The sequence below is a fragment of the Panthera onca genome, chromosome D2, assembly GCF_046562875.1.
Source record: "Panthera onca isolate mPanOnc1 chromosome D2, mPanOnc1 haplotype 2, whole genome shotgun sequence".
Classification (NCBI taxonomy): Eukaryota; Metazoa; Chordata; class Mammalia; order Carnivora; family Felidae; genus Panthera; species Panthera onca.
This window is the reverse complement of record NC_138349.1, coordinates 75365811-75391920: the sequence shown is the minus strand read 5'-3', so window position 1 is coordinate 75391920 and position 26110 is coordinate 75365811. Positions and strand designations below refer to the sequence as shown.

At 45.8% G+C, this 26110-nt stretch overlaps 2 protein-coding genes across 4 annotated transcripts in view; one reads left to right on the top strand and one right to left on the bottom strand.

Moving 5' to 3' along the window:
- The window catches only part of TOMM20 (translocase of outer mitochondrial membrane 20), a 35134-nt gene extending 12678 nt beyond the window's left edge, over positions 1 to 22456 (top strand). Inside the window, exons 5-6 of one of the 3 annotated variants that reach the window (XR_013550439.2) lie at positions 20526 to 20696; positions 22077 to 22456. Coding sequence is in view for 2 of the 3 variants with exons in the window: in XM_060642854.3 (XP_060498837.1) it covers positions 2108 to 2152 (45 nt within the window). In the remaining variant the exon portion in view is untranslated. Of the gene's footprint in view, positions 1 to 2107; positions 4945 to 20525; positions 21355 to 22076 lie in introns of those variants that run through there. The other 2 variants (XM_060642855.3, XM_060642854.3) reach the window with 2 other exon arrangements.
- Positions 1 to 26110, bottom strand: part of TBCE (tubulin folding cofactor E) — a 622247-nt gene that overhangs the window by 317771 nt on the left and 278366 nt on the right. The gene's annotated exons all lie outside the window — the stretch shown is intronic.

Genomic DNA, 26110 nt, shown 5'->3' with positions numbered 1-26110 from the left:
GTCTTGTGAAATATGGATGAGTTTGGGATGAAGCCTGAATTCCTCTTTATAAAAATGGCTTCCTTTACTTAGTTAACTTATCTCATATTATTTTGACATATTTTCAAATGCTAATTTTGGAAGTACTTTCTTGTATGAGGACTTAGGAGCATTTTCAGGCCAAAAAGGGAAATGTTTGGAGGCTAAGATGACCAGTAAAAAATCAGTATTCTTAGTTTATGTGGGAGTGAAAGAGATCTTAAATTCTTTTTGGTTTTAGTTATATAATTGACCAACCTCTAAAACAGTGCATGTTATTCTTCCTTTATTAACTTGGATTTTGAAATGGGACTGACCGCATGATCATTATTTTCTTTGATAACAGTGTTTAAGAGTGTTAAATGTTGAAATTGTAGAATGGGTAAACTTTAGCAAGATTTGATTTCTTTGACCGCAGAGGACATCTCCCCCCACCCCTTAAAATTTTTTTTTGGGAGGTGCCTGGGTGGCTCACTCGTTTAAACATGACTCTTGATTTCAGCTTGAGTCATGATCTCATGGTTTGTGGGTTTGAGCCCCACATCAGGCTCTGTGTGCTGGTGCAGAGCCCACTTGGGATTCTCTCTCTTTGCTCCTCCTCTGCACGTGTGCACATTGTCTCTCTCTCTCTCTCTCTCTCTCTCTCTCTCACTCTCTCACTCTCACTCACTCACTCAAAAAACTTGAAATTCTGGTTTTAATTGAAGTGTTGTTACAAAATGTTACATTAGTTTCACATGTACTGCTTACTGATTTGACAGGTATACTTTATGGTCTGCTTTTCTCACTGATGTGTTTACCCTCTGTCTCACCACACAACATTGTTAAACGATCGTGGGCTATATTCCCTATGCTGTACTTGTTATTCCCGTGACTCATTCATTCCATAACTGGGAGCCTGTACCTCCCACTCCCCTTCGCTCGCTTTGCCTATGCCCCCTCCCCCACTTCCCTTCTAGCAGCTGCCAGTTTGTGTTTATGGGTCTCTGTCTGTTTTTTTGTTCGTTTTGTTTTTTAGATTCCACATATAAGTGAATTCAGATAGTGTTCATCCATGTCTGACTTAATTCACGTAGCATAATACTCTCTAGGTCCATCCATACTGCCATTAGCAAGATCTCGTTCTTAGGGCTGCGTAATAGTCCATTAAATTATATATATGCCACTTCTTTATCCATTCATCCATTGATGGACACATAGTTTGCTTCCATATCTTGGCTATTGTAAATAATGCTGCAATAAACATAGGGTTGTGTACATCTTTTCGAATTCGTATTTTCATTTTCTTTGGATAAATAACCAGCAATGGAATTGCTGGATCGTATGGTATTCCTATTTAAATTTTTTAAGGAACCTGTTTACTGTTTGCCACAGTGGCTGCACAGATTTACGTTCGCACCAGCAGTGCACGAGTGTTCCCTTTTCTCCCCATCCTTGCCAACACTTATTATTTGTCTTCTTGAGTCTAGCCATTCTGACAGGTGTAAGGTGATGCTCCTTGTGGTTTTGATTTGCATTTCCCTGACGATGAATGATGGTGAACCTCTTTGCATGTGTCTGTTGGAAAAATGTCTCTTCAGGTGCTCTGGTCATTTTTAATCAGATTATTAGGTTTTTTTCTTGGTGTTGAGTTGTATGAGTGTTTCATATTTTTTTGATATTAATTCCTTGTTGCATATATCATTTATGAATATCCTCCAGTTCAGTACATTGCCTTTTCATTTTGTTGGTTTCCTTTGCTGTGTAAAAGCTTTTTGTTTTGGTATAGTTGCAATAGTTTATTTTTGCTTTTGTTTCCTTTGCATGAGGACACATGCTTAGAAATACGTTGTTAAGGTCAATGCCCAAGGGATTACGATCTATGTTTTCTTCTAGGAGTTTTATGGTGTCAGGTCTCATACTTAGGTCTTTAATTCTTTTCCGAGTTTACTTTTGTGTATCCTGTAAGAAAGTGTTCCAGTTTCATTTCTTTGCATGTAGCTGTCCAGTTTTCCCAGCACCATTTGTTGAAGAGACTGTCTTTTCCCGTTGTATATTCTTGCCTCCTGTAAAGGACATTTAAAAATTAAATTTTTTTTTTCTCTTTCAGAGAATTGTAAGTGCTCAGAGCTTGGCTGAAGATGATGTGGAATGAAAAACCAATATCAACATAATCTCAATTAAAAATATTTTTAAAATCTTAACTCGGAAGATGAGCAGCTCTGGGGGAATAAGGGCAAATAGGCTGGTTATGGACTGTCCTACACTGAAATCTACCAAAGTTAATTTTTACTTTGTGTAGATCCATTTATCTGTTTTATTTATTTTTCCCAGTGAAAAGTGTATTTTGATAGAAGTCTTTTCATTTTATAAATACACTACGAGTTACCGAAATATCATGGATTTATTTTATTCCTAAAATGTGCAATTAAAATGTACATATAGCGTCACATTTCTCACGTTAAAAATACTCTGTGCTTAGTTTTGAAAGATAGGCCAAGAAAATGTAGGAGAAAGTTGAAGAATGCACGTTGTTTTTTTTTTTTAAAGCTAGTTCATTTTGTTCTGCATAAAAGAATTGGATGGAAGCCTGCTTTATCAAAACTAAGCATTAAAATCTTTGAGAGGTCATTTCTTTCCTTTTAATCTCTTAATACATGAGATGTGCTGCTGTGCTGTATTAACTCACCTCCCTGTGCATTTGTCTTGAAATGTTTTGTTTAACCAGTGGGCTTAATGTGTTCTGGATATTTATCTCCATGTATTTTAGCTGTATGTAGTTGCAGATAGCACTGGGAATTAGATCTGTGTCATTCTTAATCTAGCCATGTGAGCTTCACCAATTACTGTCTGCCCTCTTTCCTCTTTATAAATGAGGCAGTTGGTCTGCTAATTCAGAGAAGTGTCCCTTTCAGCTTTTAATTCATTTGTTTCTGTTTAGCATCTATTTTCAAATCCACCTTTTCCTGAGGTATATGTTTGTTTGGACAACCAGGCCTTGCATTTTTTTATACTCTGAATTTTGCATGCTTGCCTGACTTTGTATTTTTGAGTTGATCCCCCCCCCTCCCCCCCCCACCTTTTTTTAAAGATCTGACTTGTGTTGGTTTTCACCGAAATCCTATGGTTCTGTCACTGTCGTAAATCTGAAACTTAACTTTTAGGTAGCTGGGATGATACGCTTGTAAAATGTTTGTTCCCTTTGCTTTTATCTTCAGTGTATCTCCTTAATCCTCTTTCATTTATCTTGTTACGATGAGAATAAGGTGTAACCTTGTAGCTGAAGACTTGGAAAGAATGGAGGTGTTCTCAAAATAGTGACGTGTTTTCTGCAGTCACAGATTCAACATCGGGCCTGAGAATAAAGATCCTTGGTACTTGCTGTCATCTGTTGAACTGAGTAACAATTCCTCCCTGTATAGGTTACCTTTACTCTGTCTAAAAATCTGGAGAGATCCCAAAGACTTTTCCTAGGTACCAGACTTTTTATTTTGTTTTACTTACAAATTTTCCTTAACCTTGGGTTTTTGTTGTGGTTGAGATCTAAAGGAGAGTGTTTGCAGTATGGCTCTAAGTTTTTGCCTCTGGACATCCCCACACCCTTTGGCACGTCACATTACATCTCCGAACTTACCTCCTAGTATTCTCGTCTGTAAAAGAACATCAGACCACGCGACTCAGACATTTAAGGACTCTTCCTTGTGTATCTTCCACGTGTGTAATCCTGAACCCTTAAACAGTGTGCTTTTATTTTTGATAACACCCAGCCTGCTCTTTTGTGGGGATAGGGAGGTGACCAGTGCAAACATGCCAGTCAGTTTTACCAATAGATCCCAAATCCAAAGCAGGGCAATGGCGATTGGTCAGTGATTGACCACATCGGTAGGAAACAAGCTTTTGTCCTGTGCCCACCCCAGCCAGAGGGAGTGTTGAGACCAGGGGCATCCAGAATATAGGTTAGAGTTAGTATATAGAGGCAAGAACAAGGGGCAGGCAGCTTGGCAAGGGAGGAATGGACCCAGAGAAACTAAGGACTAGTTGGAGGAGTGAGGGGTTAACTTAGCTGTGTGGGAGGATGTGAAGGCTATATGCTCTGGAGAATTCTGTAGTCTGAGCTGGGTATCACTTAGTTTTCTGAAAAATAACCAGCTTTGATGTAATACTTGTTGAAATGCCTGTGGTATCTTCCCATTAGAGCTGATTATGCTGTCATTTTCTTACTTAAATGATGGTTTTCAGAACAGGTGCCACTTCTGAAAGTCGTTTTGTTAAAAAAAAAAAAAAAAACCAAGCAAGGTTTTCCCCAGATACTTAATGTGCTGAACACCATTTCCTATCTAAAGTTTTAAATGGTGACAGAACCACGCAGTCAGTAGGAGCGATGCTGGCCCAGTGGTCCTCAGCCCAAGATTTAGGTAGAGTGGTGACAACCTGAGTGTGCCCATGTCCTAATGTTGCATGTTTGGGTACTGTCTTTGGAGATGGAAATATGTATTTGTGCATGTTGGTGCGTTTCCTTGGGAAAGACCGATTTTTCGATTCCACAGTTGTACTTAAGGTGAAAGCACACTTAAGATGGGCTTTACCTGACTGTGTCCCGCTAGCCTGTTAACAGATGACGAGGACTTAACATTCACATTGAACTTCTGTAAAGTACATAAAACCTAGTACGGTGGCCATAGTAGGCACTCAGTAAATGTTTGAGTCCTCTTACCCTTCAGTAATTGATTTTTTTTTTTTTTTTTTAACTAAATTTCTGCTTTTCTGACCTTGTTGAACCAACTTCTGGACCAGAGTATTAACAAAATATTGCCGAAGAGAGTTTGAGAAAATTGGTATATGATGCAGATATTACACAAAATTCTTTCTTGTAACAAAAAATGCAGTTTTATTATTGCTTGTGCCTCAGCTGTTTTAAGTGAATATTATTAAAGGGCTTGGAGAACATGTTGGCTTGGTGTGTATTTGCAGAAGTGAAATCTGAATTTGATGACTGGCAGTGGTGGTACCTGCTTCTAGGTTGACATCCCTTAGAGAAGGTTAACAGTTGGGCAGCTCCTCCCAGGAAAAGGCACATTTGCCTTTGACTTCATATCCCAGGTTAAGAACCCCTGCTTTAATGTCAGCTGGTGAGGGTTCTGGGTCATCGTGGTTACCCAAGTTTAACAGGTACCTGGAAGGATTGCTAAAGCACATTGTTGGGCAGCAGGTCAGACTCAGGAGCACATTTTCAGTATTTCTTTTTTTAATTAAAAAAAAAGTGATTTTCTTTTAAGTAAACTCTGTGCCCAACTTGGGGCTCGAACTCATGACCCCAAGGTCAAGAATCACATGGTTTATGCACTGAGCCGGCCAGGTGCTCCATTAGCATTTCTAATGAGTTCCCAGGGTTTGGTGATGCTGCTGGACTGGGGCCATGCTGTGAATGTGACCCAGCAGCAGTCAGGGGTGACCTAGAAAACATGAATAGGAAATTATTGCAGGATAGCGAGTGTTCATGTCCCAGATGATGTGCTTCAGCGGTGCACTCTGTAAAAATGAGATGTGTAATTAAAAAGCCGGCCAACTGGTGGTAGTATGTGATTATTTAAGAACACCCAGTACTCATTCGATAATCCAAAGCATAAAGACCGTCAATTACAGACTTTATGTTCGAGATAGGCCAGTCCATTTAAATGTTTTTTTAGGATTTTTTCCCCCATAAATAGCCCATTAACTAGACACATAAATTAAGCAGAAATTCCATTCCCTGGGGCGTGCTCAGGTCACGATCTTGACGGTTTGTGTGCTTGAGCCCCATCCCATGTCTGGCTGTGAGCTGACAGGGCAGAGCCTGCTTGAGATTTTCCCTCTCTCGAAATAACAGAAAAAATTTACATTCACTAAGCATTTTGATTGTGAGTTCTAAAATTTTTATTTGATATTTGTGTCTGGGCAAATCAAATGGATTTTTTCCTTTTAGAAGGTCTCCAGGACATTTTATATATGGAACCTTTTCCTTCACTTTTAAAGGCTTACAGGAGGCATTGCAGAGGTGCTAAATTCTTGTTTAATTTCCATTGGTATTGATAGAGGAGTCAAACACTTGCCGATAATATGGATATAGAAGCTAGGAGTCGGGGGTGGGGGGAGAAAATGAGTAAGAGAGGCTGTGCTTAAGCTAGAGCTTGATCTGAAAAATCTGTGCCTGGTGTTCAGCAGTGCCTCCATGAGACGTGCCAGCACGTGACCTGCACGTTCGGGGAGAAAACGGGATCCTACTGGCGCTTCGCGGAGATCTTAAAATCCATGTAGCCTTGCCCTTTCTTAGCTAGACTGAAGTGAGCAGGCCTTTCAGCTTGTACCTGGGCAGAGTGGGCACGTTTGAAGTTGTAAAGCAGAACGAGTTGCCTGTTACCCAGAGGAGCGCACGAGACAAGTCCCTGGAGAGGTGGAACGTGCTCACTCAGTGACCTCTGGACAGTGACCTCGTACATGCAGCTGCTCGCTCTGTTCGGCATTTGAAGAGGACAACTTGGTGGTCTTAGCAGAGACTGATTCTTATAAAAAAATTACATCAATGTGCCATTTTTTTTAGAGCCCTGCACTAGTTTTCAAAAGCCTCCCTTGCAGTTAGGACTCCAGTAGCAAGTATAGAAGCCCAACTTGAATTAGCAGAAGTGGCATTTGTTGGCTCAGGAAAAGTATGTCTAGCCTTTCAGATTAGAATGAGCTCCCTACACCTGACCGTCCCCTCCACCTCTGCATCTCACTGTGCTAGTTTGACTTTTACTAACAGACTGAAAGAGGCTGGATCTCCAGGCCTCACATAGAGGATGACAAACATTTCCTCACCCCAGAATGTATTCACTCACACTCCCTACTATCTCAGACAGTAGCTGTTTCCCTCTCATAGCTTAAGAAACCTGCCCAGGGACGCCTGGGTGGCTCAGTCGGTTGAGCGACCGACTTCGGCTCAGGTCATGATCTCACAGTTTGTGAGTTCAAGCCCCACGTAGGGCTCCGTGCTGACAGCTCAGAGCCTGGAGCCTGCTTCCGATTCTGTGTCTCCCTCTCTCTCTGCCCCTCCCCCACTCATGCTCTGTCTTTGTCTCAGAAATAAGCATAAAAAAAAAAGAAACCTGCCCAGTGTTGGGTGATAAATGGAAGATTCAGGATCCCCCCCCCCCCTCTTTATTGAAGTAAGATGAGTAAATTAAGATTTTATATATTTAAGATGTGTGATGTGATGTTGGGGTATAGTGGACATGAAATGATTCCCATAGTCGGGCTAACATCTGTCACTTCAGATATGTTACCTTTCTAGGTGTGTGATGTGGGAATACTTAACATCTACTCTGCAGGGGCGCCTGGGTAGCTCAGTTGGATAAGCGTCCGACTTCGGCTCATCACGGTCTCACAGTGAACCCCATGTCGGGCTCTGTGCTGACAGCTCAGAGCCTGGATCCTGCTTCGGATTCTGTGTCTCCCTCTCTCTGCCCTTTCCTTGCCTGCTCTCTGTCTCTGTCTCTCAAAAATAAACAAACGTTAAAAAAAAAAAACCAAAAAACAAAAAACTACTCTCTGCAAATTTCAAGTATACAACACATTTAACCGTATAGTCCCCATGCTCCAGAACTTATAACTGGAAGTTTGTACTGTGTGTTCAACATGTTCCAATTTCTTACTCCCTTGTCCCTGGCAACCACCATTCTACTCTATGAGTTTGATTTGGTTTTCCAAAAAAAATTTTTTAAACTTTATTCATTTTTGAGAGGCAGAGAGAGACAGAGCATGAGCAAGGGAGGGACAGAGAGAGAGGGAGACACCGAATCTGAAGCAGGCTCCAGGCTTCAAGCCTCAGCACAGAGCTGGACACAGGGCTCGAACCCACGAACTGTGAGATCATGACCTGAGCCGAAGTCGGATGCTCAGCCAACTGAGCCACCCAGGGACACTACCCCCCCCCCCGCCCCCCACCAAATTGTTTTTTAAAGAAAGTAGTCTCTATACTGACCTGGGGCTTGAACAACCAACCCCGAGATCAGGAGTTGCATGTTCTCTGACTGAAGCAGCCAGGCACCACAGCATAAGATTGATTTGTTTAGATGCCACCTATAATTGAGATCATGGTCTTTTTGTTTGGGGCTTATTTCACTTGGCATAATATTCTCCAGGTTTATCCGTGTCAGAAATGGTAGGATTTCCTTTTTTTTTTTTTTTTTTCCCCCCTTATATTTTGAGAGAGTGAGTGGGGGAGAGGCAGGTGGAGAGGGAGAGAGAATCCCAAGCAGGCTCTGCAATGACGGACATGGAGCTGGATCTCACGAACCATGAGATCATGACCAGGACTGAAGTCAAGAGTTGGTTGCTTAACCGACTGAGCCACCCCGGTGCTCCCGAATTTGCTTTTTTAAGGCTGAATATCCACCTCCACACCCCCCCCCCCCACCACACACACACACACACACACACACACCTGTAACATTTCATTTATCCACTGACAGACGTTCAGTGTCTGTCCTGCCTTGCCTCTGGCGAACAACACTGTGACGACCATGGGGGTGCAGCTGTCTCTTTGAGATAATGACTTCATTTCTTTCAGACATATCCCCCGAAGTGGGATTGCTGGGTCACGTGGTAGTTCTGCTTTTAAGGTTTGGAGCCATCTCCACACTCTTCCACGGTGACTACACCGACAGTTCCAAAGGGAGCGGACTCCCTTTCTCCACAGCCCTGCCAACACTTGCCGTTTTGACTTTGATAACGGCCGTCCTGTCAAGTGTGAGGTTATATTGTGCTCTTGTCAATTTCCCAGATGGTTAGTGAGGAGCACTTTTTGGCCATTTGTATGTCTTTGGAAAAAAATGTCTACCGGGGCCTTTGCCTGTTTTTAAAATTGGGTTGTTGTTTTTTTGTTTTGTTTTCTGTTTTTGTTTTTTTTTTTTTTTGCTTTAGGTTGTAGGAGTTCATATTTTTTTGGATATTAACCTCTTTGATGAGAGGTGGTTTGCAAGTATTTTATTCCATTGGTTGCTTTCTCACTTTGTTGGTTTCTCTTGCTGTGCGGAAATTTTTTACTTTGATATAGTCCCATTTATGTTTCCACCGCAAACGTTATGAAACTACTTAATAACTTTGCTTTTAAAATTCTGAATTTCACCTTTACGATTTTTCTTATAACATTTCCAGAACTCTATTTCAAATGTCAATCATGTTTGTAAATTTATTTTTGGTGTTTTACTTTTTTTTTTTTAAGTTTATTTATTTTGAGAGGGGGGTGTTGGGGCAGAGAGAGGGAGAGAGAGAATCCCAAGCAGGCTCCACACTGTCCGCGCAGAGCTCCAACATGGGGCTCAGTCTCATGAAACGTGAGATCACGACCTGAGCTGAAATCAAGAGGCTGACGCTCAACCCACTGAGCTACCCTGGCACCCTGGTGTTTTACTTTTTTAACTGAAGCATAATTGACACCAAGTTATATTGGTTTCAATTGTACAACATAGTGATTCAATAATTCTATACATTGTGCAGTGCTCGCCATGATACGTATAGTTACTGTACAACATTATCACAGTATTAGCGACTGTAATCCCTTTGCTGTACTTTTTATCTCGGTGATTAATTATAACTGGAAGTTTGTACCTCTTCGTCCCTTTCACCTATTTCGCTCCTCCCTTCACCCCCCTCCCCTGTGGCAATCACTAGTTTGTCCTCTGTATTTATGACTCTGCTTCTAGTTTTCATTTGTTTGTTCGTTTGGTTTTTTAGATTACACATGTAAGTGAAATCATGGTGTTTATCTTTTTCTGACTTACTTCACTCAGCACTATACCCTCTAGGTCCATCCATGTTGTCACAAATGGCAAGACCTCATTCTTTTTATCACTGGGTAATATTCCACTGTGTATATATGCACCACTTCTGTATCCATTCATCCGTCCATGGACACTTGGTCTTCCATATCTCAGCTACTGTAAATAATGCTGTGATGAACGTGGAGGTACGTACATCTTTCTGAATTAGTATTTGTGGGGGGGAGGGTTTAATACTCAACAGTAGAATTACTGGGTTATATGGTATTTCTGTTTTTAACTTTTTCAGGAATCTCCATACCGTCCTAGTGGCTGCACCAGTTTGCATTCCCACCGATGGTGCACGAAGGTTCCCTTTTCCCAGCATCCTTGCCAACACCTGTTATTTCTTGTCTTCTTGATTCTAGCCCTTCTGACAGTTGTGAGGTTTTGATTTGTGGTTTTTCATTGCGGTTTTGATTTTCATTTCCCTGACGATGAGCGATGTTGAGCATCTTTGCATGTATCTGTTGGAAAAAGGTCTTCGGAAAAATGTCTTCTTTGGAAAGATGTCTGTTTGGGTCCTCTGCCCATTTGTAATCAGATTGTTAGTTTTTTAAGTGTTGGGTTGTAAACATTCTTTATATATTTTGGATATTGACCCTTTGTCACATGTTTTATGTGCACATATCTTCCATTGAGTAGGTTGCGTTTTCATTTTGTTGGTGGTTTCCTTTGTCTTGCAAAAGCTTTTTAGTTTAAGGTAGTCCCACTTGTTTTTCCTTTTTGTTACCTGGCTTTTGGTGTCAAATTGAAAAAATCATCACCGAGGCTAATGTCAAGGACCTTTTCCCTTATGTTTTCTTCTAGGGGTTTTTATGGTTTCAGATCTTACAGTTAAGTCTTTAATCCATTTTGAGTTGATTTTTATATATGTTGTAAGATAAGAGTTCACTTTCATCCTTTTACATGCAGATAATCCAGTTATCCCAACACCAGTTTTTGAAGACTGTTTTTTTCCTTCTTGTATATTCTTGGCACCTTTGTTGAGGGTTAGTTGACTGTAATAAGACTTAGGGTTTAAAATAAGGGTAACTTGCACTTTACTTGACTGCCTGTTTGAGAGATAGGGTAAAAGGAATTGGGGCGACTTTTTTTTTTTAAAGAATGTAGGTACTGGGCCACCTGGGTGGCTGGCTCAGTTGGTTAAGCGTTCGACTTGGGTGCAGGTCATGACCTCATGGTTCCTGAGTTCAAGCCTTGCATCGGGCTATGTGCTGTTAGTGCAGAGCCTGCTTCGGATCCTCTCTCTATCTCTCTCAAAAACAAATAAGCATTAAAAATAAAAAAACGTAGGTACTTTTCACCGAAGATGAAAGACATAATGTGCAAACAAAACAAAATGGCCACTATATATAATTCATGTCACACGTAGAATGGTTGCTTCTTTCTTGAGAGGGTACAAAGCCTGAGGAATTGAAAGCACAAAACGTTATTGAAATTACGTCTTCTCTCTTCTAAAAATGAGAGTTTTGTTTTTGTTTTTGTTTTCTGCTCTGTAACTTTGCATTGTCTAACATAAAAATCTCTTTGCTCCCTCCCAAGTCACTGATACACAGTTAATGCTTCAGGAAGGAATGCCATGACCCCTAAGCTGCGGTCACAGTCTGGACCCGGTAACAGGGCCAGAGTGTTGGAAAGGCAGGCTGACGAGCACATGGACCTGGAGGGCCGGGATGAACTCGGGCTAGCGCGGTGTGGCGGCTGGGGCTGGGGGCTGGGCTCCGGGTGGGGACGGTACCTTGGCCGGAACTTGCTCCTCTCCCAGATTCTGTTTCATTTAGGATTGCTCCCATCTCTCCGTTCTTCCTGGGTGATTTCATGCTCTCTGGCTTCATTGGCACCTATGTCCCCTCACTGAGCTCGGGTGGGTGTGGGGTCCTGCTTGCTCAGCATCACATGGCTGTGTGCAGGCACCTCACGTGACTTGTACAGGATTGAATTAATTCCCTTGCACAGGCTCCTTCTGAGCTGTCCTCCACTTGGCTGTTACCTACTCACCACACTACACCAGTGACCAAACCTCGCCCCTCCTATTCTTTCTGTGTGTCTGATCCTTTCCACTCTTTTCTGGCCTCACTGCTGCTCTAGGATATTCGATTATAGTTACTGTGCAGCCTCATCGACTCTGATCCACTCTGCTGCCCCAGGAATTGCTCTGAAACGTCCCTCTCGTGTGGCATCCAAGGCCCTTATAATCCGACACTTGACTAATTCTCCAACCTCATTCACCGAGATCTACTGTAATTTTTTTAGTAACGTCCCGTTCACCCACCAGACCACTCCTAAATACGTATGTCTTAGTGATGATTGGGTTTCTCAGCATAAAGCGTAGTTAAATGCTTAGTAAATACTTAATGAACGGAAATCCATATGATCAGAAGTTGGCTGGGAATTTCTCACAATGAAACGAATATAAAAGATTTTTTGACATGACACATGAAGGTACATGGAAGGACGAACAGAATATCGTTGTGAAGAGTGATAATACCTCTTTTAAAAGCTACTTATTAAGTCATTGGGTTTATTATTATTTTTTTCTAAGTTTATTTTGGTGGCACCTGGGTGGCTCAGTTGGTTAAGCGTCCCGACTCTTGATCTCAGCTCGGGTCACGATCTCACAGTTCATGAGTTCGAGCCCCACATTGGACTCTGTGCTGACAGAGCCTGCTTGGGATGCTTGGGATTCTCTCTCTACCCACTCCCATCAAGGCAGAACAAAGGACATAGAAGTTTATTCAATACACCACAAGATGGGCGGTACAGCAAAGAGACTGTCTGCAGCAAGGTGGCAGTGAGGGGCCACAGTCACAGGGTGGAGTGAGGGAGATATGGGAATGGATGGAATTTTCCCTTTTTTGGTAACTGTGCCTGGTTGTGAGTAGCCCATTGGCTAATTAGAGCCTATGGCTATTACGAGGTGGGTCACTTAGTGAGCCTGCTTGCCCGAAGCTTGTGGTGGTCGGTGAGCCCTGTGGGCTCTTTGACCTTACTCAGGTTTACCCTTGGTCAAGCCTGTTGCTTAGAAGCCGCCTCTACAAAAAGGTTTTTACTCCTTTATTTTTTTATCAAAGACAATACCAAGCAGCATTCTAGATATTTCTCTTAATGCTTTCAGCTGTCTGCTGAACTTGAGATTTCTTCCCAAATGCTCCGGGACCCAAAGTCCTTGATTTTGAGAGTAGACACAGGTACACCGAACGTCCATGGAGGGGGGGGAAGTGAGTGGACAGGGAGGTGTTTGACTTGTAATTTCCATGTGGCGAAATTGTCGACCCATTGTCCGTTTATTTGGGCCTGTGAGTTGAGTATATTTCTGTTGATTCTCTAATAGAAACAAAATGGCCGGCCAGCCTGCTTTCTGAATAAAGGGGAACATTCAACAGGAAATGTGCAGAATTTCCATGTTCTTCCTTTTGTAATGTGTAACTTCCCTTCTGCAAAAGGGCCTACAGATCTGACTGTACTTACTTAATTAAAATAGTTTTAATCCCACCTCTTTTCTAAGAAAGTGGGAAAATCATTTTTCGTGAAGCCTCTAGGTGATGGCATCATCAGGATGCTGGGGGAAGCAAGGAGACTGGAAAACACAAAGTCATCTCAACACCAGGGGAAGCCATTCACTCCCACAGACTCCTCGTCTGGAATGCGTTGTACGCCTCTGGCCGCCTAGACAGCACATCTTCCTTCAGGACACGTCTAGTGTCCTGTTAGCTCTGTGTCTCACGTTCATCATGCCTCCTGAAAGACGTTCTGAAATGTCTCTGTGTTTGGACAGAGTCCCACACTGAGACACCTCAGGCCAGTTGACTTTCTGTGTCACCTCCCCCGCCCCGCCCCGCCCTGCGGCCTTGAGCTTGGTCAGATCAGTGCTGCTCCAGCTCCCAGTGTTGGTTTTCATCCAACAGGTCGGGGCATGCCGGTCCTTGCAGGCAAAAAAGATGTGCCTGAAGCTATTCTCCAAGGGAGGCTGGCTGCCAGGGGGCCAGGGACCTTTTCGGGGCTAACCACATTCCTCACCTCTGATCCTTTAACAGATATTTAGAATATTCTGGATTCCTCAGATTGTGCTTCAGAGCAGTAAGAGCTGAGAATTAATGATATCCTCTGTTAGAATTTTAGCCTAATCTTTCAAGTCCTCTGTTTTAAGAATCATTTGTAATCATGTTCCTTTATCTTATGCTCCCTTTAGGTACTGTTATAACATAAAAAACAGTGTATTTTGTAAAAACAAACTGCATTTGTGTAATGTTTTGACGGCTCAGGTGTTACATCATTGAATTCACAAAGCTGAGGAAGGTAAGGATATTATTAACAAAGGACACAGTGACAGGGGGAGGCATGGAAGGATCCAGTGATTTGTTTAGCATCATTGAGTTAGTGATTAAGATGCATCCAGACTTGGGATGCTTGGGTGGCTCACTTGGTTGAGCATCCCGCTTTGGCTTGGGTCATAATCTCACAGTTCGTGGGTTTGAGCCCCACGTCAGGCTCTGTGCTGACAGCTCAGAACCGGGAGCCTGCTTCAGATTCTGTCTCTCTCTCAATCTCTCTCTGCCTGCCCCTCCCCCACTCATGCTCTGTGTCTCTCTCAAAAATGAATAAACATTAAAACAAAAATGCATTCAGGCTCATCTTCCTGGTTTGTACCTGAGCCACACTACATCACAATGCTTTGAGGACAGCAAACTGATATAAATGTCCTCATCTCAACAGGATGTGTGTTTAAAAACTTCCTTTGGAAGGAGGTAAGCTCTAGTACGGCCGTGCTGTTTTGCTATTTCTGTTCACTGCGACCCCTCTGGTGCCTAGCATGGGTTCTAGCACGAGACGGGCACCTCAGTAAAAGCTAACTGAATTAATTAAAAGGACGTTAATTAAAACAATTTTGTGGAGCCTGACAGAAAAGGTTGTTAGTCAAACCTATGAGACTATGAGACCCCCCCCCCCCATCTCAAAAAAGAGAAAACAAAAAAAGAAAGGACATAGGTCCCTGTGTCCTGAGCAACACAAAATACTTGGCACCATAAAGGTTCATCTCTTCAATTATACTCTTCCTTTACCACAGCTGTCCTCTCCCAAAACAAAGATACACAAACTTCCTTCTCAGAGGGACTTAAGATCTGCGATAAGGAGGGGCGCCTGGCTGGGTCAGTCAGTAGAGCATGTGACTCTTGATCTCAGGTTTATGAGTTCAAACCCCACACTGGGGGTAGAGATTACTTATAACTGAGATCTTTAAAAAAAAAAAAAAAAAAAAAAAAGGTACGTGATAAAGATGTTTTCAGGAAACAGCTAAGCCAGCCCTAGAGTCAGAGTATGCTTGGAATACACCCATCGTAACCAATTCTTACAAACCCTGACCTGTTTAAAATAATTTGTGATTTAAAGCGATTAAAATAGTTTGTGATTTAAAAACTTTTCAGTGGTTCATTCCATGCTGAAAAGCACTTGACAGATATCCTACAGTTAGAGGAATAAGCTCTCGTCAAGTCAAGAAAAAACATCTCCCCTAACCAGTTTTCAAAGGGTTCTGGGTTAGTCTAATTACAGACCGTATTCTTCATTTGTGGAGATAGGACACCTGACTTGCTGTCCTGGAGGCACAGAGGAGTTTTTCAAGGATGGATTTGTCAGCCACAAACTTCTCTTTCAAGCACCTGCAAGCGGGTCATATTTTGTGCCCTTGTGATGTGACCCCATGAGACAAAAGTAACAGGTGAGCTGTGTGGATGCATATGCCTCATCTGAAAATGCTTTAAAGCTGCCAGCTGGGCCACATGGAAATTCAATCTCCATTGCATAGGGCTCGAGGCAGCCGAGTTATTGGACACTGGCCCAGGCTTTCTGATAGGCAAGTATCAGCAAAGCATGTATCGGGTAATATGTTTACAAAACCACATTCCTCCCTCCTCCCAGCATTCCATCCAAATTTTGCACAGCCAGCGCTGTTCTGACACTGTTGGCTCGGAGATCGTCTGCCAGGTAGCGGACGACCCGGGTCTGCTTTAAGTCCAGAGGTGGACGGAGAAGACAGCGGGCGTCGAGCTGACCCCTTCTCCAGTTCCAAGTCGGGGAAAGGGCCGCCAGGCCCCACCAGGCCGGCGGGTGGTGAGCGGCGCCTGTCCCGACCGCGGTCCCCCGGAGAACTCGCAGCCCGCAGGAGTCAGGGCGAAGGAGGGCTCTGGCGCCATCTAGTGGCGGCGCTCCCGCCGGCGGCCCTGTCCCCGCGCCGGGCGCTCGGGAGCGGAACTGAGACCCCCGCCTCCCCCAGCCCGGAGCTGAGATTCTGTACAAAGTGCACACAGATCGTCAAGGGCAAAGCGAACATACTTGAACGTGGATATTTTTGGGGGGAAATAAAAGTGCATCCGGGAAATTGTACCAGGATAACCTTTTGCCAAGTCTCTTGTTTCAGAGCCCCATAAATTTGAATGTTACATGGGAGCGGAGGCCAAATGAGAATGCGAAATACAGGAAACTAGTTGGAAGGATCCCTGACTTGTCAAAGAGGCCTCATTCCAACGTGAGCCTCAAAGTGCCTCAAAGCCACCTATGTTTTGTGTAAAAGGCAAAGAGTAAAAAACGTGGCAGAGGGTTTCTTTAACTCCTTAACTTCCCAGTTCTGCGCAAAAATAGAGGGGCAGCCGTGGTGGGACAGATTTTGGAACCAGAGACTTGGGTCTTGGGTTCCAGATTTGCAACTTACTAAGGACTTCACTTCTTGGAGCTTCCTCGGATTCATTTCCAAAGAGAATGAAAACCCCGACTGCACCCATCTATGTATCCACGCCCATCCCCCCAACACTGTGGGCGCACCTCTCAGAGCGGGGAGGGGGGGTGGCGGGGCATTGGCTTTGGACCACTGGTCGACCTTGCTGCAGTCATGCATCCTGCCTTCCGTACCATCTCCCCCTCGCTGCTAGATATTTCCAGTAGCAGAGACATGGTGTAATTTATCCCGTCTTCACAAAACCTCTTGACCCTTTGTCCCCTGCAGCTGGCATCCCATTTCTGCTCACTTTTACATTATAGCAAAATGTCTCTAAAGGGCTGTTCATAGCCGCTGTCTCCACTTCTCCCGTGACCCACCTATCAGACTTTTGTCCTGGCCCTTTCACCCAGGCAGCTTTTGCCAAGGAAACCGGTGACCTCCATGATGCTGAATTCTGGGGTCAGTTCTCAGTCTTTATCTGCGACGGCCTATCAGCACTACTGGACAGGATCGCGCCCTTCTGGAAACCTTTTGTTCTCTTGGCTTCAGGACACTACATGCTGTAGTCTTTCTCCCCACACTGGCTGCTATTTCCCAGTGTCCAGGGCTCAGTCCTTGGATGTCTTTGCCAGTTACTCGCTCCTTAGTGCTCTTAACGCAGTCCCGGGGCTGAAGATAGGATCTGTAGATGCTGACCACTCCAGAGTCGCGTCTCCAGCCTCCGCGTCGCCACTAAACCCCAGACAAAGAGAGCCAGCTTCCTGCGTGACCTCTCAGACTTGGCATTCCAAACTGAACTTGCGATCTTCCCCTCCAGATCTGCTGTTAGGATAGGAAAACATAGGCTAAAAGAGGCAGAGAGGGAAAGATTAGGACCGGAGGTCCCTGGGTGGGGAAAAACACAGAGTTTGGAACAATGCTGGGAGAGCCTGACCACAGCGGACCCCCTCAGGCATGAGGTCCCTCTCAACAATGTCACAGACCCCACCTACTGCCCCTCGGGTTTCCCTCGGGAATTTGACAAGAGACCTGACTAAAAATAAGTAGACCAGAAAACGGATGACCCACAAGGACCAGCGTGGCCACAGACCTCTCCTTGTATGACGAAAATGAGCCAATCAGGAAAAGGACAACCCAGCACCTGGCGTTTTCCAGCCAGTAGAGGTCGACCCTGAGAAGGAGCCAAGGGGAACCGTGGGAAACCAGGACCCTTGCCTCTACTCGCGGCCGTTCACTTTTGAATGTCGCCTCTCTGTCAAGAGAGCTCTCCTACTCTTCTTCCTTTCCGATCTTACGGTCTCAGGAACTTCTGTCTGCCGCCGCTCATTTTGCGTTCACCACTTTACTCTTCGAAGGGGCAAGACGACGAGTCCCGGTGCTGAGGTAAAAAATCCTGCAACGCTGTCCCTGGGGTCATCTCCATCCTAACGAATGGTTCCTTCGGGCTTCCAGACACTCAGGCCAAAAATGTCCGTCATCCTTGACCCCTCTTTTTCTCCCACACCTCACATCCAGTCTGTCCAAAAACCCTGTTGACTGCATACACCGCATGGCCCTGAATCCAGTCCGTCCCCCATCACTCTGGTTCCACGCTACTTTGTTGATCTATTTAATGCCCATCTCCACCACAGAAGAAGCCCTCCCTCCATCCGTGAGAGCTGGGGTCCTGCCCACCCCCGGTTTTGTGTATCACTGTATCCCCAGGCCTTCAAACTGTGGCCTAATAGGTGCTCAATAAATACTGGCCAATGAAAGAATGAATGAACGGAGCAATTCGTGAAGTGCAGGTATTTTATAAATGGTGGCAATCATTTTACATTGTCCTCCTTAGATATTTAATGTGAATCGGAAGTTAAAAGAGGAAATTGCACTGCGAAGGAGCAGTCAGACACATCCATGCGTAATATGTCTGTAGTTTACCTTAAAACACTTCAGGGACGCCTGGGTGGCTCAGTCGGTTGAGCGTCCGACTTTGGCTCGGGTCATGGTCTCACGGTTTGTGAGTTCGAGCCCCATGGTGCCCTCTCTGCTGTCAGCACAGAGCTTGCTTCGGATCCTCTGTCCCTCTCTGTGACTCCCTCAAAAGTAAATAAAAAAAAAAACCTCAAAACTGCACACTTCAGCCAGAAAAGAAATAAATGAAGCAAAGCTGGCAAAACGTAAACGATTGTGAAATGGAAGTGATGCGTGTGTGTTTGTTATACTGTATTCTTTCTGTATGTTTGAAAAATTCTAGTAATGGAAAAGTAACAGAAAGCATGATTGGCAGCATTTGTGGGATACCAGCTGCAGCAGCGTCGATTCAAAGCCACCTGCCCGATCGTGGCTGCCCGCCGAGCCAGAGGACCCCAGACGGCCAGCGAGGGCCCTGCGGTCCTGGGGGTGGGGGTGGGGGGCCCGGCTTACCTGGCAGGCCCGTGCAGAGAACCACAGCGGCGGCAGGGCGGGCGCGGTGCTCCCACCGTGGCTCCTGAGAGACGACAGGTCCGCCTGAAATGCAGCCCTTCGGAGGTGCTCTCAAACAGCTCAGCTGTTTCTGGCCAAAAGGCTTTTGGTGCGGGGCCAGATTAACGCCTTTTGAACTTGAAGGCTGAAAAAAAAGTTTAAGTTGAACTCAGAAGGCTGACAGAGCTATGTGCCAAAGCTAAACAGAAATGAAATAATGACTCTCCCTCCATGTGGCTTAAATGGGATAGCTCGAGATGCTGTCGGGTTCAGTGTGACAGCGTGTTTGAAGGTGTTCACGAATGGTGTTTTCTTCCCCCTGGCTTCAGAGTAAATTCTGGGAAGTCCATTTTGCTCTTTTCTCTAGGTTGTGGGATCTGGGGTGATTTTTTTTTTTTTTCTTACGGTTTCCTGTGGTTTTCAAAATTCCTGCCCCCACCGCACAGTATTCTCGCAGTAAGAGAAAACGACGCGTGGGCTTTTTGCCTCTACCTCCTGTGTCAGTTGGGATGCTTTCCACTGTGACAGCAAATCCACATCATGCTGTAGAGGAACGGGGCTCTGCTGTTTCCTAGCCAGGGCCGGTGAGCATCAGGTACCGGGATGAGCCTGGACCTTCTTTCCCGTCTCCCTTGGTCCTGCAGGGACGGATCCTCGAGCTTTAGCTCCATTTTCAGGCAGATGCTTCCCTTGTGGTCGTGGTACAGCAGTAAGGGCTTTAGACTAGCGTCTTTCCAACCTCAAGTCCAGTGGGAACGACGTCAGTGCCCTGATTCCTGGCAAAATGTCCTTGGTATCTCACCGGCTCATCTGCCCACCTGTAACCCAATGCCGTGTGGAGAGGGAGATAGAGGATAGAGCAAGGGACTGGCTTGTGTCTAGGTTATGTGCCTCTCCCCTGAGATGGAGGTGGGACCCTCTCCCCGAAGCGCATGGGCTAGGGCTAGGGAAACATAGTTTCCTGGAGGGAATTTGGTATCCAGTTAACAAAAGGAGGGGAATAGATAGCGGATAGCCAGAATATCACAAATGCCGTCTTCCTACCTACATCCAGAAATTATTTGCAATAACGCCATGCAGAGAAAGCTTAGGCCAAGGAAAGCTACTATAATTGGACGCAGAATGTAGCTCTGAGCTTCCTGGTGGCCAAGGCCAAAGGGAAAGTCTTGTTTACAGACTGCTAGCTCATCAGGATTAAACAGTAAGGAAGGATCAACAACAGACAAAACGATTCCAAGGCTCATTTTAAGCTGTCCACTTGCTCCGTTTTCTCTGTCCATCTCCAACAAGAGCTCTTATCCCCTCTCTGCCTAGAGACACCATATGGCCTGCTGCCCTTTCTTTGCAGTTAAATACGAAACTCTCAGAATATCCGGGGGGCTGGGATCAGTGCCGAAATCACATTTCACTATGTACTCCTCGAGGGAGGCAGCGAAGCTGAACTCGGAAAGGCAGAAAATCCACTGCCATCACATCATCAATTAGTCAGAACAAAGGGTCGAGACACTTGGAATTTAGTTCTGTTTCTCTTTTAGAGTCATCTGCAAGTCCTCCCCGCCCCAGCCTGACTCTGTGGAAAAGGAGCGAGCCGGATCAGATGGTGACGCCAGCGTTCCTGCCTGACTGCAAGAAAGCGCATTGCACAGCGGGGAAAGTGGAATCCTGCTCGCCGAAACCCATTTCACAATGGTTTTTGCATCAAAAAGGTTTTCCGAGGTTTTCCTCCCAGACCACGTAGTTTCTCACAGATCCTGAGGGTTTCACACTCCATTCTTTTTCCTGTGTTGACAAGCGGAGGAAGCACATCTGTTTAGGCCGGGCGGGTGTGGCGCTGGCCGGGCCCCTGCCCTGCTCTCCTGGGCTTGCCTGTTGACGACGCGGGAGCCCGGCCAGACCGGCCAGCAGCTGCAGGTGTTGAGCGGAGGGCTGGCCAGAGAGCCGCTCACTTGGCCCCCGCAGGGAGCCTTCCTGACAAATGTCACCGCTGCTTTGGGAAAAGAAAATGTTGACCGGGTGACCCCTTCCTCCCCACCCCTAAACTTCAAGTTTACAGAGTACCTGCAGGGAACTGTTGATCCCCCAAAGTGAGGGGGAGGAGGGCACCTTTTGGTCTTACTCCTGCTTGGGATATTTTCCTCTCTAGATTGGTCCTATTTGCACCTTAGTAATGGCCAGCATTATTATTATTATTATTATTATTATTATTATTATTATTATTTTCTGGAAAAGCCGTATAGGAGACTAATTTGACTGTAGGAAGGAAATGATTTGTAACCTTTCCTGTATGATCTGTTCAGTCTCTCTCTTGTGTTATTCTTATGGTCTGGACTTTAGTATTTTATTTTATTAAAAAAACCTTTTTTTAATGTTTATTTATTTTTGAGAGAGACCGAGATCAGGTATGAGCAAGGGTGGGGCAGAGAGGGAGACACAGAATCCGAAGCAGGCTCCAGGCTCTGAGCTGTCAGCCCCAATGTAGGGCTCAAACTCACAGACCGTGAGATCATGACCTGAGCTGAAGTCGGACACTTAACCCACTGAGCCACCCAGGCTCCCCTGGACTTTAGTATTTTGACTTGGAGTCGTATGTTGAGCATCCTTTTGGCTTCCCAGAACATATGTGAGTGGACAGCAGTCGCCTCTCCAAGGTGAGGACTGTTGCTTAGACTTGGTCTTAGTTATTTCAGCCTTCTGTTGGGGACTAGGATGTGACCTGGTAAGAATATGCCTTAGGTCGCCTGCCATGGTAGAAGGACATCACCACAATAAAGAACATTTTCGGCTGCTTTGTCTCTCCAGGCCGCGATGGCTTTCTCCCAACACAGACACCCCACTAGGCCACTATTCATCTTACATAGTCAGAAGCCTTGTTTCAAACATTGGGTTGCAAAGTACAGTGGGTCTCGTGATGACACATGGTTTTTCATACTTCCAGTAGTTTTTATGAGTCTGTCACAAATGGACTGATTTCGCTTTAAACAAAAGGTCTTTTATTTTGCTAACTTTTATTATGCTAAAGGTCTTTTATTATGCTATGATAATGCATAAACACAGATTAAAGGGTTTTTTTTTCCCCCTGAGAACAGTTGTCTACTCTCAACGGGAAAGAATACCGCAACTCGACTGATGGCAGTGCCATGGACTGTTTTATGGAAGAAAATAATGTAGCAGCTAAAATAAATGTGTGCTTTGCTTGAGCAAGGATCATTTATGAAATTGCCCAGTCAGGGGCTACACCCAGGACTTGCCTTCTGTAGAGGTTGTAACAATTACACAAAACCCCGGGAGACTTCCTTGAAACAAGCAAATGTTGCCAGTTGACAACAGGAATGTAAACATGACTCCAATTAGCGGATATACTAATGGCTCTTTCCTATCTGGGATTTTAGCTGCGTTAGCTACGAGAGGAAAATTTCTCCCTCTGTCTTCCCACTTGCTCATCTCCAATTAAATTACTTACAGTCAATTCACAGGCCTTCGGGGATGATCAGCTAATTTTGAAACATCGCCTAAAATTCTGCAAACAGTGTAGTTAAGCCAGGTAGGTTAGGAGAATGCCCTCAGAAGCTTAGTTTATAACTAGGCTCATGCGTCACGTTTCCTGCGTTGCTTTCTGGGAGGTGCACATGGGAAGAACTGACTGATCCATGTGGCCTTTGGATTTTTTCGGGGTGAAACAGATCTTTGTTCTAGCACTTTGCACTCATTACAGTTGTTAGGAGAGGATGAGAGAGAGAGAAGGAGAAAGATTGATTTTATGTGTCAACTGGAGGGTATTTTTGGATGAAATTAGCATTTATTTTTTATTTTTAAAAAAAATTTTAATGTTTATTTTTTTATTTTGAGAGTGAGAACAGGGGAGGGGCAGAGAGAAAGGGAGAGAGAGAATCTCAAGCAGGTTCCACACTGTCAGTGTAGAGCCTGACACAGGGCTTGAACCCACAAACCATGAGATCATGACCTGAGCCGAAATCAAGAGTCGGACACTTAACCGACTGAGCCACCCAGGCACTCCTGTTTTATCTTTTATTTTTAAATGTTTATTTATTTATTTTGAGAGAGACAGAGAGAGAGAGAGAGAGAGAGAGAACATGCGTAGGGGAGGGCCAGAGAGAGGAGAGAGAGAATCCCAAGCAGGCTCTGTGCGACATCTTTGCAGAGTCTGATGTGGGGCTTGATCTCATGAACCGTGAGATCGTGACCTGAGCCAAAATCAAGAGTCAGACCCTTAACCGACTGAGCCACCCAGGCATCCCAGATGAGATTAGCATTTAAATTGGTGAACTTTGAGTAAAACCGATTGCTCTCCCTAATGTGGGTGGGCCTCATCCAATCAGTTGAAGGCCTGAATAGAACAAAAAAACCTGCCTCTCGCAGTAAGAGGGATTGCCAGAAGATGGCCTTTGGACTTTGTCTGCACCGTCAGCTCTCCTGGATCTTTAGCCTGCCAGCCCACACTGCAGATTTTGGATTTGTCAGCCTCCATGTTTCTAGGAGTAAATTCCCTGTGAGAAATCTCTTTGTACACATATCCTATTGATTCTATTTCTCTGGAGAACCTTGATTAGTACAGTGTGTCCTGCTGAGGCTGGCTCATCTGCGCAAGACAGATTTTCACTCAGGGAGTCCTTATAGATCAACACGTACGACGTTCCTTAAAAACCCTCTACAAAAAACACACATCTGGTCTTTCTCAGAAGCACTTTCTTGGTGTGCTTGAGCGCCATCTAGTGTCAGTTGTAGGTAGTGCAACGTCCGAGCCTTCCTGCTTCACTGTTTCCCTTGCCATCACTACCCATATAATTCCCTAAGTTCGTAGTAGGAGACGTGCATATTCATGTGTATCATTCACTCTTTTATTCACTCAAACATTTAGTGAGGGCCTGCTTGTGCACAACGCATTGCAGCAGAGGCAAAGGCCGCCCAACGAGTGGTCCCTCCCCGATCACTGAGCTCATCATCTAGCTGGAGACAAGGAACACAAGCAGATGATTATGGTCACATGTGCTCAGGGCCACGAGAGAAACGTGAACCAGGAGCTAAGGCCTGAGCAATGGAGACTTGAGGGTGGGCCACCGTTTGAGGGCGTGTTTGCTCCCTTCCGGGCGTGGCGTTGGCTTTGGACTCAGAGGGGTCATGGCCATTCCCTGCAGCAGCTTCAGGGCCGGTGGGCCCATTCTCCTTCCCGGCACACCGCCTTCCCAATGGCTGCATCCTAGAGTGAGCACAGATGTGTCGGCAGTAGCAGAAACTTAGATGTGGACGACATCACCTTCCATTTCCTTTCTTTATGCTTGAGGGGAGGTAGCCTCAGAGAGGCATACGACACTGTAGTGAAGACAGTGGGTTTCCAAGGTTGAATGTCCAGGAGCAGATCTAAGCTCTGGAAAGCTTGCCTTCGTTTTCTTGTGTCTTCAAGGCAAATAACAGTTTTGCCCTGTAGGGTTATGTTACGGGAATTCACCGTGATGACACGCATGGCCAGTCTGGGTTTTTGTTGGCTGCTGTTGTTGTTGTTGCAAACACCAAACATCAAACGTCGTTAAGTTAAAAAAAAAAAAAAAAGCGTTTCTTAGAAAAACATCGGGTAGCTCACAAAATCGGTGGGGAGGCTGGGAGTGTCTCTCTTAGTTTCTATTCTCTGTCTCTTGCAAAGCTCTTACGTTTGTTGTCCTGAGCCCTCTCTGCAGACTTTCTGCTTCCTAATCCACACGGAGGAAGGCGGGACTGCTTCCCGAGGGTGCACTTCTCATGCTGGTTCTCGAGGAAGAGACTGAGTCTCTCAGCGAATCAGATTCCTGGGCAGGCGTCCTGAGCAGCCTGGCCCTGGCCGGGTCTGGGGCACGGCGGGTCCAGCTGGCTGCCCGAAGCTCCCCACTGTGGCCCCAGAGGGGAGCTCCGCTAGGTGCTGTCGCCGGTCCATCGGGTGGGCTCTGTGAGCCCCTTCCCAGGGTACAGGGTAGACTTGAGTCTTCCTGAAAGTCCCTCCGGCTGTCAGCATCTACATCCTCCATTTGCTCATCTAAACGTTCCGCGGGGCCACACCGCTCACCCCGTGTGTCCTCTTCCTCAGCCCTGGGCCTGCAGGTGCTCTGGTCCCACAAGGAGCCACTCTTAGCTCACTGCCGGTGACCCTTCTGCTGATGCATGCCTGGGACTTACTGAGGGCTGGCCTGGCCTCGGCCCTGTTTGGATTTGGCCTTTCATAAGCACAGGACACTCAATGGCTGTCCTACAGGCCCAGAGCACCAGAGAGGATTTGCGTACATTTGCCAGAGTGTGGCAGTGGTTCTTTAAAGATCGGGGCCCTGCACTCCTAAGCGCCCAGCAGTACCTGTGAGGGAGCCACTGAGGGCTGCCTTGTGGGGATGGGGTGGGAATGTCCCCTAAGGAATCCAGGGCGGGGGAGGAGGTCAGGGGGGCTGGGGCAGGAGTGATCTGCTTGCTTCTCTCAGCATCTGCTCTGAGCAGATCGACAGGAAGGAGCAGGAGGAGCCTTTTGGGTCCTGTGCCCCCCCCCCCCCCCCCGCCCTACTCAGACCATCAGCATTTCATCCTTTGTCCCGCAAGGCTCATCACTCTGTCGTGGACTCAGACGCCCCTGAGACTCGGGGGTGCTCCTTCGAGCCAGAGACATCGGCAGTGCTTTGCTGTGGTGCTTACACTGTGGTCCTTATGCTGATGGTGCTTACCGCTTGTGAATACCCACCGCATGCCAGGCACCGAGCTGGGTGCTTTGCATGCGTTATTTCCAAGTGTCCTAGGCATTTGGTAGGAGCTGTTACCCCATTTCATGGATGTGGCAGCCGGCACAGAGGGTGGGGGTGTTAAGGCCTGGCAAGGGTGTGCAGCAGGCCGAGGTCCACCTGGCCCTGGCTCTCCCCATTCTCTAGCTGCTGCTGGAAGAATCAGGGGCAAATTCAGGCCCGTTGGACGGTTCCCTCAGCAGGGGGTGGGGGAGCAGGGGCTTCTGAGCCTGTGCTCCCCTCCTATGGGGTGGCTCACTCGGTTGAGCGTCCGACTTTGGCTCAGGTTGTGATCTCACGGTTCATGGGTTCGAGCCCCACATCGGGCTCTGTCTGCACCTCTGTCCCAGAGGCAGGCTGGCTTGGCTGGTCTC